We start from the raw sequence: 14,918 nt of genomic DNA on the forward strand, positions 1-14,918 counted from the left end.
GGAAACATCCCATGTGATCCACTAATCTTTTCCCTTTGCCTTCAAGGAGAATAGATTCAAGTACCTCAGACAAAATTGAAGTCACGTGTTAATGATGGAAAAACTGCAAAACAAGGGGACCCATTTCCCTGACTCACATTTTGGAGGAGAGCAAACTAGAAGATTCACTTGATCAAGAAGGCCTGCATTGTGCTCTTCAAAGAAGGAGAGGAAAGTGTCCATTAGAATAAAATTCCTGACACTTTTCTGTTTACCTGTTTCAGAGGCTAAACATTAGGTTAACTGACAAATACCTTTAACAACATGCTCTCCTAAAAGCTTCCCTAAAAAAGTAAACTTCAGATATTGAAAATAGTAAATACCCACAAATACATAAAGATGTTTTTCATTATGTTATAAAATTGTTTATTGAAGAAAAGAGACTTTGTTTTTTGTCTAGATGTTTTTGTAAAACTACGATTTTTATTTCAGATTTTTTCAGCCTGTAAGCAAATAGAAGTCCAGATCACTTTGGAGAGTTAAGAAAACAAGAATCTGATTGAGTAGAGGGTTGTCACATGTATGATTTTCATTGTATCTGTTGACTTTTCTTGAGGATTCTTACATGAGGGAAAGGCACTTTTCGATTTCCACTCTGACAACCTCCCAGGCACAGGAGCTGTATTCCTTTTCCTTCAGGTAGAGATGGATTCCTTGAAAATACTTCTGGACATCAATTCCCAAATCGGGACAGTCCAGAGTCACTTCTTCCAGCTGTTCCAGCCTCTGACCCAGGCTGGAGAGTAGTCTGTCGAGGAGGGTGCTGTTCCAAGCAGCACAGCTCTTCTCCGTGGTGAAGAGGTTGAAGATCTGCTGGAGCATCTGTTGGTGATAGCAGGTGCTTTGAGTCATCGGGATGGGGGTGATATTCTCTCTTCTCCAAGGAAACCTGAAGTCGTGTCTGTGCTCTAGGCATGACTGAGAGGGGATCGTTTTCATCTGTCTCAAATGTATGAAGATTTCTTTGTTGTCTAGGAGACAAGCAGGGATGGAGCAGAGGATCATCCCTGCAGCTAGCAGACAGATGTTGGCCACAGAGAGTTTCCGTGATTCACTGGAAGGCCAGCAGGGGGCGCGCGGCTCCACTGATCGATGAGTGAAGGTTTCTCCGCCGCGTCCTGGCACAGCGCGGTTTCCTAGCAGTTCGCCAGAAGGCTCAGCATGTCCTTTTGTCGGTTTTCTTAGAGTTTTTGCGAGTTCTGAGACTTCCTTTCAGCGGGTTTGGCAGCCAGAGAGGAAAAGCGTCGCTGTTTAGAGACCAAGTTGGTGCGGCTTTAATAGTGCACTAAGAAACTTTCGTTTCGGAGCCCTCGCCAGAGACATTTTTGTGTGGTGGCGAGCCCGGAACCTTGCCTTTTCTGCTTTCCCCTGAGTTTTGTGCTTTCTTTTCGCCCAGAAACGTGAGCGAGGCCATGTTTACAAAGGTGTTTCATGGTGACTCAGACGGTAAAGAATTCGCCTGCAATGTGGGAGAGCTGGGTTCGATCCCTGGACAGGAAATAGCACCCACTCCAGTATTCTGCCTGGAGGATCCCATGGTCAGAGGAGCCTGGTGGGCTGTGGTTCATGGGGTAGCAAAGAGTCCGCAGGACTGAGTGACTACGCTTTGCACTCTTCAGGGGAAATCTGTCGCCAGAACCACAGAGAAACCGGAAAGAGCTGTATGAATGGCTGGTGCAGGGGAAGGAGGAGTGACTCTGGAGAGCACGCTGGGAATTGCTACATTGTGAGGAGGTACCCGCATCCTTTGTTTTATCCCATTTCACAGATAATTGCAGTTTTTACACAGTGAAGGTTTGTGACAACCCCGTGTCAGGAAAGTCTGTCAACGCCATTTTCAATAGCCCTTGCACAGCCCCTGTCTCTGTGTCCCACTGCAGTAATTCTCAGGACAGTTCAAACCTTCACCAGTAAAACACTCTGAAGGCCCAGATGATCGCTGGTGATGTTTGGCGGTGAGTGTGCACGGTCAGGCCGCCAGGATGGCTGTTCTCTACTCTCTGCACCTCCCCTGCCCCAGCAGTACACCCTGTGCATTTTCTCTGCTCTTGTCCAAGGCCCCAGATTTGATCCTTTTTATCAAAGGGGTGGTGAGGGGCTTGTCCCTCTACTGCTTTCCATGATAATTAATGAGCCCACCTGATCTCACCCCCCAGGACCAGCAATCTCTCCCCCGACCCTTCTCCCTCCCTCCCCATTCCCCTTTCCCCACCCTCTACTCCCCAGGCCTCCTTTGCTCTCAGAATGAAGCCTGTCGCCATGTATTAATCCTTCCCACCCCCAGCGCACCACACACGGTGGGGTGTTGCTCGAGGACCTTGCTTCAGACATGCAAGTGCCCCCATCCATTAAACCATCCATGCCTCTCTTCTTGACGGTAGATTCTTTCTTTGGTCTTGAAGCTGGGCAAACATAGGTCCTGTAAGCCTGCAGGATACAACGCAACAATTGGTGGCAGCAAGGAGATGGCAGAAACTCCTGTGAGTGCCAAAATACAGGAGGGAGAAAGGAAAGTTATTGGGGGCATCCACTAGCATGTGGGGCCCAAAAGTTGCTGGGTGATCCCGAGGTGGCTGTCCACTAAACCAGAGGGTCCAAAAGTTGCTGGCTGTAATCCCCAAACTGTAGGGTATTCCGGAGTTGGCCGTCCAGTTCCATATGGTGCCCAAGCATTGCAGGGGGAATCCCAGAAGCAATAGGGAAATCCCTGGGTGGCTGTCCACTAGGACATAGGGCCTTTAGGTGACTGTCCTTGATGAATGGGGGCTGCCCAGAGATCTGGAGAACAATGGCCTCTGCTAGCTCTGCTACTGTGCCAAGTGAGCCTTTTGTAATTGGTTAAGCCAGTTTTCTGAAAGGAATTGGTATTTTTCTTGCGCCTTTCCCATGTAAATGATCTACCTGGGCACTCTGGAACTAATGGTCTGCGATCTCTAAGAATAAGGAGAATAAAGACCTTAGATAAACTAAATAGAAACAATTGTGTTTAGGTAATATTTATCTAAAATAGGCTCCCCAGATTTTGGTAACTTGAAACTAAGTTAAGAGAATTCATTGGCTTTCTGTGCCGTGTGCTTAGTTGTGTCACACTCTTTGAGGCCCCATGGGCTACAGCCCTCCTCTGTCCTTGGGGATTCTTCAGACAGGAATACTAGAGTAGGTTGCCCGGCCCTCCTCCATGGAGTCTTCCCAACCCAGATCTCCTGCATTGCAGGCAGGTTCTTCAGAGACTGAACCACCAGAGAAGCCCAAGAATACTGGAGTGGGTAGGTAGCCTGTCCCTTCTCCAGGGGATCTTCCTGACCCAGGAGTCAAACCGGGGTCTCCTGCTCTGCAGGCACATTCTTTACCTGAGCTACCAGGGAAGCCTCTCCGGTAGCTTACGAATGATATATAATATTATTTGCCTTTCCTGCATCATATGTACCTAAAGCTTCCCATGTGAGAACATTCTTTTCCTTTATTTCTCTTTGCAGCCTTTAGTGTAATTGAAATAAACTGCTGGAAGGATTGGGGGCAGGAGGAGAAAGGGACGACAGAGAATGAGATGGCTGGATGGCATCACTGACTCGATGGACATGAGTTTGAGTGAACCCCGGGAGTTGGTGGTGGACAGGGAGGCCTGGCGTGCTGTGATTCATGGGGTCGCAAAGCGTCGGTCACGACTGAGCGGCTGAACTGAACTGAACTGAATACTGTTTTTATGTCCTCGTCTCTGTAAGACTGAGAGTTTCCATGCAGCAGGAACTAAATTTGCTTTATTCACTTGTATTCCTTGGTGACAATTACACAGTCTGTCCCGTAGGTACTCAGTGTTTATGTATAATATGAATGGAACAAATGAAGAAACAAATGAAACCACTCATTCTAATAAAATTTTTAAATGGAGGTTTGGATTTAATTTTGAGTAAAGAAACTCATTTTCTTTGATAATTTAATAAATAGAACAAAGTAGATATTTAATAATACAAAATGGTAAACATTTTTAGAAATTTTAATATGATGTATAGATGAATTGTAATTTTACAAATTTATAAATATTTTAAGTATGTTAGGTGCAGGAAGGAATAAGTAGATCAGCAACAGATAACATCAGGGCTGCTGCTGCTGCTGCTGCTGCTAAGTCACGTCAGTCGTGTCCGACTCTGTGTGACCCCATAGACGGAAGCCCACCAGGCTCCCCGTTCCCTGGGATTCTCCAGGCAAGAACACTGGAGTGGGCTGCCATTTCCTTCTCCAATGTGTGAAAGTGAAAAGTGAAAGTGAAGTCGCTCAGTCGTGTCCGACCCTTAGCGACCCCACGGACTGCAGCCTACCAGGCTTCTCCATCAGGCATGACTTAAGGACTCATGCCCCAACAGCTGAATACTTTTATAGATACTTGTGTATTACTACTGACAAAGTATTGCTAAAGTAATTCAATGATTTTATAACTCCCATGTGAGTTTATTTTAACTGTGTCCTTTGGTTGAAAACTTCAGATATGTTTTGGAAAAGTCATAGTTTGGAAGAACACCAAAGGAAGCTAATCCAGGCTGTAATAAAGTTAGTTCTTAATGACAGTGCTTTATTGACAGTATGTTGCTAATACATTTCTTCACGAAATCTAAACCAAGAGTTAAATAATTTTGTTGTGGAGTAGCGTCACTGTAATTTTGCCCTCATGAAGTTCAATAAACCAGCTTTGACATACGGAAAAAAAAAAAAGTAATTCAATGAATTTGGTGGCTAAAGCAGAAATCAGTCTACTGAAATGAACACAGGTGAGCGTACAGGGTGATGTGGCATCTTAGTCGGTGAGAGTCCTCTCAAGGTGAGTTCAGGTCTCCACCCATCTTTCTTAACCTTTCTTGCAAGCTGGTTGATGAGGACCAGGATCTCATGATTTCCACTCTGATGATTTCCCAGGCGCAGTCGCTGTATTCCTTCTCTTGTAGGTAGACATGGATTCCCTGGAAGTACCTCTTCACGGCCAGTGTGGGGCCCGTCCTTCCCAGGGCAGAGTCTTCCTCTCCCATCACTGGGCCCCGGCAGGCGTCCAGGTCGTCCAGCTGCTGATGGAGTCCAGTGTGAAGCTGTGCCAGGAGGGTGGCATCCCAGGCAGCAGAGGAGCGCTCTGTGTGGAAGAGGCTGAGGCTCTGCTGGAGCATTTCGTGGAGCACAGAGAAGTCCTGGGCCTCCTGGAGCTGGCCGCCCTCCACCATCTCCTGGGGGAAAGCGAAGTCTTTTCTGTCCTACAGACAGGAGTGAGGGGAGAGTCTGCTCATCTGGCCCAGGAGTCTGAGATTCTCCCTGCCAACCAGCACGTGGTTCTGAGACAGATCACAGCACAGAGATCCTCCTGGGCCATAGCTGACCAGCACCAGGGCCATCAGTAGAGAGAGCACGAAGGCCATGGGGAAGATGCGGCTGCTGCTGGCCTGGCAGAGGCGGCGTCTGGTCGAACGTTGGATGTAGGGTGTCTGATGATAATCTTTCTAAGCAAGGCTTTTAAATAGGGAAGACGGTACTCATTGTCCGAAAATTTCTCTCTCACTTACCCTTTGTGTTTTCATTTAGATATTTTCTATTTGACCTAGAAAATGTAGTCAATATAAACTCTTAATTTTTTATGGTAGAAGTTTAATTTTCCCAATAAAATTTGGATTTGTCAATGCAAATGTATATCAGTTAAATGAGAAAGTAAATAAAAGCTGAAATTATGTAAGTATGTAAAGATTTATGGAGGTGTACATACTTATTATGTACACATTTAAGTATAATATATATAACCATTTCTTTTGTTTGTGTTATGTCAAAACAAAATTTTTCCTTGATTCTTAACTGTATTTTCCCCCCCTTATCTTACTCATAGGAATTCAGAGTCACTCAGGCCATATTAGTTTCTGTATTTTGTTTTCTGTTTCACAGAGAAGAGGCTTGTAATAAAGAGTGAATGAACTACTCAGGTGTTTCTGTTCTTTTGAGAATATTCATTCAGGTTCCTGAGATTCCATTTCACTGGGGCCACAATGTCATGGGGAGTGGAGTATTTCCTGCCATATCAGTAAACCAGGATGACACAGTCATCAAGAGTCTCCAGCCCTCCAGGGCGCTCAGGAAGGGGAAATACTTACCTGTGGGCTCACAGCTGCCAAATTGCAGCTACTCCCTAAGGTGAGCCCAAGGCAACTCAGGCTGTGAAAAAATGCAAGATGCAAGAAGCTGCAATGAAAAATGCCCCAGGAGAGCTGAGATGCAGGAAAGTAATGTTTTCAATGAGCCCAGACAGGTGCCTCTTCCCATACAAAAGAAATGTGCTAAATTCCTTAACCTGAGATACCTGTTTTTCTTTAATTCACAAAAATACTTTGATGTTCAGACTACCTCCCCTTTCTTGCAAGCTCCTATATAACCTGACTCTTCCCCTCACCTCCTTGGAGCAGTTCTGTCAGGATGACTTGAGATACTGTCTTCTGAATTCCCACCAAATAAAGGATCTCTCAACTTTTAGGTTGTCACTATTTCTTTATTTTTTTAATTAGCTTATTTTAATTGGAGGCTAATTTCTTTACAATATTGCAGTGGTTTTTGCCATACATTGATATGAATCAGACATGTGTGTACATGTGTCCCCATACTGAACCCCTCCCACTTCCCTCCCTGTCCATCCCTCAGCGTCATCCCAGCACACAGTCCTGAGCGCTGTGTCACATTCATCAAACCTGGACTGGCGATCTACTTCACATACGGTAAATTACATATTTCAATGCTATTCCCTCAAATCATCCCACCCTCACCTTCTTGTGTGGAGTCCAAAAGTCTGTTCTTTACATCTGTGTCTCTTTTGCTGTCTCACATATAGGGTCATCGTTACCCTGTTTCTAAATTCCATATATTTGCATTAATATACTGTATTGGTGTTTTTCTTTCTGACTTACTTCACTGCGTATGACAGGCTCCAGAACAACAGTCAGGAACAATATACAAGACATCACAGTTTCTTTCAAACAGGTTTTTATGGTAGGTCTATAGTCTTCCACAGGCTGTGCCAACATCCGTCCAGGAATCCTGCTGCTTTTCTGGTGCATGTAGGTCTGAAGTTTCTAATTCCAAGATAATTGATTGTCTTTCCAGCACCACCTCACTCACAAGGTGGTTATCACCTCTAGTAGCACTTTTCCTCCCGAATGACAGTGTCCTCAACCAAACTCTCTGGGCCTCAGCCATGAGGGCAGGCTAACCACATCCTGAGAACTTCAGAGTTCTACTGTGGAGGGGCTTGTCTCTTTGTTTGCAAAATCATTCATCTTCCAGCATCCCCACCCTCTCCAGTGCGTGTTTGTGTGAAGGAGGGGCGTTCTCAGTGATGACCTCCTCTTCTCCTGATCCATGTCCCCAGGTATCAGTGTCAGCAGCCCTCAGATGCTGAGAGCTGAAGTGTGGAGAGCTAAGTAGGTGGAGGCATTATCCAATGGCCATTGTTACACCTTTGGTAGACAGTTTTTATTTTGCCACTACAGCTTTTATCGCTCAACTCTTTTACTTAAAGTGTTCAATATGTTTTGCTCAGGATTTCTGGGCCGGGTCCAGGGCACTGGGCGAGGGCGCCGTGTGACTCCAGACGCTCACGTCACAGAAATCAGTGCCCTTCAGATGCTCATTCAGTCTGCATCCTTCTGTCGGGCTGATTGTCGATCCATCTCTGTCTGGGGCTCAGAATGCAGAGGAGTGCGGCCAGGCTGTGTCAGGGAGAAATAGCCTTTTTTCTTTACTTACTCATGATGTTTTGTTTTAAATTTAAAGAACAGCAAAAAAAAAAATTAACAACTCATTTTTTTGCATATCGATTTACTGACCAGTGTGTCTCTCCTACTGTGTTCCTAAATATTTCATCCTACGATAAATACAAAAGGAAGGAAAAGAATGGCAGAGAGGCCTCACCATTTTTTCTGTAAATTTCAATACTAGAGATTTTTTTTGTTTCTCATGTCAACTTTCCTTGAAGGCAGAACTTGATAGTTGTGGACAAAAATAAATATAATTTTGAATGTCATGAAAGCGAATATAGGCAAATGTCTTTTTTGCTGACAATAAGGCAGAGTGTAAGTTGTAGAAAGGTCAACAAAAAAATGGAAGGAATCATAATATTTGAAAGTTGTCAAACAGTCTCACAAACAGCCATGTGCATGTGCTAAGTCGCTTCAGTCATGTCTGACTCTGTGACCCTGTGGACAGGCTCCCCTGACCATGGGATTCTCCAGGCAAGAACACTGCAGTGGGTTACCATTTCCTCCTCCAGGGGAAGATTCCCTGGGATTAAACCATGGACACTTAGGTCTCCTGGATTGGCAGGCAGGTTCTTTACCACTGGTGTCACCTGGGCAGCCTCCACAAAGATGACCAGGTGAGACCAAAAATTGTACGTGTATTCTTGACTCAAAACGGGTCCCAAATTGTTGAAGGAAGAAAGAAAAGGAGCAAAGCTTATTTAAGAAACGATTAGAGCACCCTCTCATTTGTCAGTTGGAGAGAAGCAAGCTAAAGATAAGCCTGTAAATTGAGGCAGAGATTTGAGAGATCTAGGCTAAATTGAAGCCCTTCCCCATGTCTGAGCAAACGTGCACACACATACACACATCCACGCACACACTCAAGGACGCATCCTTGTTAATTCCTGAATTACAATTGGATTCCCTTAATAGTTATCAATTCTACCCAAATAGGCACACCCCTGCTATTGGTTGGCAACACTTGTGTTCTCTGAAATCCCTTTATGTGTGGCTGTGTTCTCTGTTACTACTGAGTCACGGTGGAAGGGATGCAAGTGCAGTTATTATTCAAAGGGAATCTAAAGCAACGCTTTAAACAGGGAAGAGAGTTCTCAGTCTCATAAATTTTCTCTCTCACATCCATTTTGTGTTTTCATTTAGACATTTTCTATTTGACCCAGAAAATGTAATCAATCTTCTTATAATTTTAACAATAAGTGTTTTGTTTTCCCGCTAACCTTTGGATTTGTCACTCCAAATGGATATCAAATAAATGAGAAACTAATTAAAGGCTGAGGTTATGTCGGGATGTAAAGACTTAGACACATGTACATACTTATGTACACATTTTAATATATATAAAGATTCCTCTTCTTTGTGTCAAGAACAAAATTATTCCTTGACTCTGAACTGCATTTTTCTCTCCTTACCTTATGCACAGGAGGTCAGAGTCCCTCAGCCCCTACAGGTTTCTGTATTTTGTTTTCTGTTTTAATCAGAGCGGAGGCTTGTGAGTATTAGTGCATGAACTAGTCAGTTGTGTCTGCACTTTTGAGAACATTCATTCAGATTCCTGAGGTTACATTTCACTGGGACCACAGGTCATGAGGAATGGAGTGTTCCCTGCCATATCAGTAAACCAGGATGACACAGTCATCAGAGTTTCCAGCCCTCCAGGGTGCTCAGGAAGGAGGAGTATACCTCTGGGATGACAGCTATCAGATTGCCGCCACTCCCTAACATGAGCCCGAGGGAACTCAGGATGTGAAAAAATGCAAGGCCATGGCCCCAGTATAGGTTAGATGCATGAAAAGAATGATTTCAGTGAGCCCAGACTCTTGCATCTTCCCCTACATAGCAAATAGCTAAATTCCTTACCTTGAGATAGCTGGTTTTCTCTACTTCACAGCAATACTTTTGCGGTTCAGACTTCTGCCCTTTCTTGCAAACTTCTCTACAACCTGGCTCCTCCCCACACCTCCTTGGAGCACTTCTCTCAAGGTGACTTGAAATACCGTCTCCTGAATTCCCACCAAATGAAACATAGCGCTCAACTTTTAGGTTGTGACACTTTTCCTAAGTCGACAGTCAGGAATAATATACTAGACATCCATTGTTTTTTTATGGTAGATCTATAGTCCTCTACAGGCTGTGCCAAAACCCACACAGGAATCCTGTTTCTTTCTGGTGCACTTAAATGTGAAGATTCTAAACCAAGATCATTAATTGTGTTTCCAGCACTGGCTCACCCAGAAGGTAGTTTCCACCTCTAATAGCACTTTTCGTCTGGAATGACAGTGTCCTCAGTCCAAACTCTCTGGGACTCAGTTCTGAGGGCAGGCTTACCACATCCTGAGAAGTTCAGGATTCTTGTGGAGGGGCTTATCTCTTTCTATGCAAAATCATTCATCTTCCATACCCCACCCTCTCCCTAGAGTGTTTCTGTGAAGGACCCGAGTTCTCAGTGATAACCTCCCCTTCTGACCTGTGTCCCCAGGTATCAAAGATCAGCAGCCAAGATGCTGAGAGCTAAAGTGTGTTTTTGTCTATGTATGTGTGTGTTAGTCGCTCAGTCGTGTACAATTCGTTGTGTCCCTATGGACTGTAGCCCGCCAGACTCTTTGTCCATGGGATTTTCCAGGTAAGAATACTACATCCGTTCCGTTCAGTCGCTCAGTCGTGTCCGACTCTTTGCGACCCCGTGGACTGTAGCCTACCAGGCTTCTCCGTCCATGGGATTCTCCAGGCAAGAATACTGGAGTGGGTTACAATTTCCTTCTCCAGGGGATCTTCCCAACCCAGGGATTGAACCCGGGTCTCCCGCATTGGAGGCAGATGCTTTAACCTCTGAGCCACCAGGGAAGCCCAAGAATACTACATAGGTGGAGGCATTATCCAATTGCAATTGTTGCACCGTTAGTAGACAATTTTTATTTTGCCCGTTAAGCAGTTAAACATTTGTTTTCCTCAGAATTTCTGAGTTGGCTTTAGGGGCTTCAGAGGTGGTGTTACATATTATTAGAAGCTTGTAGCACAGAAATCAGTGACCTTTAGTTGTTCATGCGGGACATCCGAATGTTGGGCTGACTCGTCTATCCAACTCTGTCTTGTGCTGAGAATGCTGAGCCATGAGGCCAGGCTGTGTCAGGGAGAAACAGCCTTGTTTCTTTACTTACTCATGATGTTTTGTTTTAAATTTAAATAAGAATAAAAGATTTAGGAACTTGTATTTTATATAGTGATTTGCTGGTCGAGGTTTGTCTCTCTTCTCCTGGGTTATGTACCATTTCATCATAGGGTTAATACAAAGGGAAATGAAAGAATGGCAGAGGGGCTCCACCTCATTTTTTGTGATTTTCAAGACTTTGGCTATTTTGTTTCTCATTTGAACTTTCCTAGAAAGCAAAACAGTATTTGTTTGTGAGCAAAAATAAAACATATGTATATCTGAATGTCAGGAATGTGAAGAAGGATAAGTGCCATTTCTGCTGACAAAATGGCAAAGTACAAGTTAAATCTAAAAATGCTCAGCAAACACTGGAAGAATCGTAATAATTAAAGGATGTTAAACAGTCACAAAGACAAGCATGTGTGCATCGGAAGTCGCTTCATCATGTCTGACTCTTTAGTACCCGATGGACAGCCTCCCTTGTCCATGGGATTCTCCAGGCAAGAATACTGGAGTGGGTTTCCATTTCCTCCTCCAGGGGATCTTCCAGACCCAGGGATCAAACCCAGGTCTCTTTCGTCTCCTGCAGTGGCAGGTGGGTGCCACCTGGGAAGCCCCCACAAAGACAGCCAGATGAGTCCAAAAATTATCCAAGTAGTCTTGCCCCCAAAAGTGTCCCCATAGTGTGGAAGGAAGAAAGAAAAAAAAACAAAACTTACTTAATATACAGGAGAAGGAAATGACAACCCACCACAGTTTTCTTACCTGGAGAATTCCGTGGACTGGGAGCCTGGCGGGTACAGTCCATTTCATTTCAGTCCCTCAGACGTGTCTGACTCTTGAGACCCCATGGACTGCAGCACGCCAGGCCTCCCTGCCCATCACCAACTCCTGGAGCTTACTCAAACTCATGTCCATTGAGTCGATGATGTCATCCAGCCATCTCATCTTCTGTCATCCCCTTCTCCTCCTGCCATCAATCTTTCCCAGCATCAGGATGTTTTCAAAGGAGTCAGTTCTTCGCATCAGGTAGCCAAAGTATTGGGGTTTCAGCAACAGTCCTTCCAATGAATATTCAGGACTGATTTCCTTTAGGATGGACTGGTTGGATCTCTTTGCATTCAGTGGGACTCTGAAGCGTCTTCTCCAACACCACAGTTAAAAAACAGCAATTCTACAGCGCTCAGCTTTCTTCACGGTCCAACTCTCACATCCATACGTGACTATTGGAGAAACCATAGCCTTGACTAGATGGACCTTTGTTGGCATAGTGATGTCTCTGCTTTTTCATACGCTGTCTAGGTTGGTCGTAAGTGACAAATGTGGTCCACTGGAGAAGGGAAGGGCAAACCACTTCAGTATTCTTGCCTTGAGAATCACATGAACAGTTTGATAAGGGTACAGTCCACGGAGTTGCAAACGAGTCATACTCAACTGAGCAACTGACATGTAGTTAACCTAGAAATTAGAGATCTCTGAGAGTGTCAGTTCCCAGGCAGATTGATAAAATTCTGGGGTCCCCTTGGACGAGAGAGGGGTCCTGGGCCCTCCAGGGGGATATAGGGTTCTGGAGTTCCCAAGGAGGAGAAAAAAACAAACTTTTTTTTCAACGTTGCTTTGTCTTAGTCAATAGAGCAATGTCTCTTGCTCGAGGACATGTTTCTGCTTAACAAGAACCTGCTCACTTATCTTAAGTTGTATCTTATTGGTGTGAGTGTGGTAATGTCTTTCTATTGTTAGTTCTAATCCCAGTATCTTAAAATGTATATTGTGGGAGTGAGTCTAGTAAGATCTGTAAACCTTGAGACTTTCTTTTGATTTATTGTAATAACCAATTTAAGAAGTGTATAGCTCCTTCACTAAGGCTAGCGAGTCCGTCCCCCTTCTGATGTCTATGTCAGAAGTTTTCTGTGTCCCTTTTATGCTTTAATAAAACCCTGCTATACAAAAGCTGTTGAGTGATCAAGCCTGGTCACCAGTCCCGAAACTAAATCTTCTTTGGAAATCACGAATCCAACATCATTTACCGTCAGCTGTCAGCCCTCTCATCCATTAATTGGAGAGAAGCAATCTAAAGATGAATTCTGTAACCTGAAGCAGACATTTGAGAGATCTAGTCTATATTGAAGCCCTTCCCTGCTGCTTGGTCAGTAAACACCCCCCCACACACACACACACTCTCTCTATTCCTCGTTAACTTCCTCAAATACAGTATTCCATTACCTTCAGTTCAGTTCAGTTCAGTCGCTCAGTTGTGTCCGACTCTCCGCGACCCCATCAAGCACAGCATGCCAGGCCTCCCTATCCATCACCAACACGCTTGCTCCTTGGAAGGAAAGTTATGACCAACCTAGACAGCATATTAAAAAGCAGAGGCATTACTTTGCTAACAAAGGTCCGTCTAGTCAAGGCTATGGTTTTTCCCGTGGTCATATATGGATGTAAGAGTTGGACTGTGAAGAAAGCTGATTGCCGAAGAATTGATGCTTTTGAACTGTGGTGCTGGAGAAGACTCTTGAGAGTCCCTTGGACTGCAAGGAGATCCAACCAGTCCATTCTGAAGGAGATTGATCCTGCTTGTTCATTGGAAGGACTGATGCTAAAGCTGAAGCTCCAATACTTTGGCCACCTCATGGAAAGAGTTGACTCACTGGAAAAGACTCTGATGCTGGGAAGGATTGGGGGCGTGAGGAGAAGGGGACGACAGAGAATGAGATGGCTGGATGGCATCACCGACTCGATGGACATGAGTTTGAGTGACCTCCGGGAGTTGGTGATGGACAGGGAGGCCTGGCGTGCTGTGATTCATGGGGTCGCAAAGAGTCGGTCATGACTGAGTGACTGAACTGAACTGAACATCTATCTAAAACAGTCTCCCAGGATTTTGGTAACTTGAAACTAAACTAAGAGAATTCATTGACTTTCTGTGCTGTGTGCTTCATTGTGGCGGCCTCTTTGGGACCCCGTGGGCTACAGACCTCCATGCTCCTTTGTCCATGGGGATTCTCCCGACAAGAATACTGGAGTGGGTTGCTTACCCCTCCTCCAGGGGATCTTCCCAACCCAGGTCTCCTGCATTGCAGGCAGATTCTTTAGCAACTGAACCACCAAGAATCCTGCAAGGGGTAGGTAGCCTATCTCTTCTCAATGGGATATCCCTGACCCAGGAATCGAACAGGGGTCTTCAGCTCTGCAGGCACATTCTTTACCAGGTGAGCTACCAGGGAAGCCCTGCAGGCAGCTTAGAAAGATGTATAATATTATTTGTCTTTCCAGCATCATTTGGACCTAAAGCTTCCTGTGTGAGGACATTCTTTTCCTTTACTTCTCTTTACAGTCTTTAGTATAATTGAAATAAACTAATACTGTTTTTATGTCCCCTTCTCTGTAAGACTGAGAGTTTCCATGCAGAGGGAACTACATTTGCTTTATTCACTTGTATTCCTTGGTGACAATTACACAGTCTGTCCCGTAGGTACTCAACGTGTATGTATAATATGAATGGAAGGAATGAAGAAACAAATGTAACCACCCATTCTTTAATAAAATTTTTAGAATGGGGTTTGGATTTTCATTTTTGAGTAAAGAAACTCATTTTCTTCGCTTTAATAATTAGAACAAAGTACAAATTTAAGAACACAAAATCATAAAAATGTTTTAGAAATTTTAATGTGAGGTACAGATGAAATATAACTTTACAAATTTCCTAATATTTTAAGTATATTAGATGCAAGAAGGAATAAATAATTCATCAACAGATAACATCAGGGCAGGCATCACTTAAGGACTCATGCCCCTTCAGCTGAATCCTTTTATATCTACTTCCTTATTCCTGCTGACTAAGTATCGGCTAAAGTAATTCAATGAATTTGGTGGCTGAAGCAGAAATCAGAGTCTTCTGAAATGGACACAGGTGAGTGTAGGAAGGCGATGTGGCATCTTAGTCGGTGAGAGTCATC

At 44.4% G+C, this 14,918-nt stretch overlaps 2 protein-coding genes across 2 annotated transcripts; both read right to left on the bottom strand.

Moving 5' to 3' along the window:
* Positions 1-600: 600 nt before the first annotated feature.
* On the bottom strand, positions 601-1,453 carry LOC129557102 (interferon omega-1-like). Its single transcript, XM_055427671.2, has 2 exons — positions 1,393-1,453; positions 601-1,175 (listed from the first exon to the last, which is right to left on the bottom strand). The coding sequence occupies exons 1-2, from the start codon at positions 1,451-1,453 to the stop codon at positions 601-603; spliced, it is 636 nt and encodes a 211-aa protein (XP_055283646.2).
* A 3,394-nt stretch (positions 1,454-4,847) lies between these two features.
* LOC129557258 (interferon omega-1-like) lies at positions 4,848-5,895 on the bottom strand. The gene has a single exon (XM_088837667.1). It carries the CDS (start codon positions 5,241-5,243, stop codon positions 4,848-4,850), a length of 396 nt encoding a protein of 131 aa, XP_088693793.1. The 5' UTR covers positions 5,244-5,895.
* Between the last annotated feature and the right edge of the window lie 9,023 nt (positions 5,896-14,918).

The sequence above is a fragment of the Moschus berezovskii genome, chromosome 7 (genome assembly GCF_049115385.1).
Source record: "Moschus berezovskii isolate FMDL1 chromosome 7, NW_MosBer_1.0, whole genome shotgun sequence".
NCBI lineage: Eukaryota > Metazoa > Chordata > Mammalia > Artiodactyla > Moschidae > Moschus > Moschus berezovskii.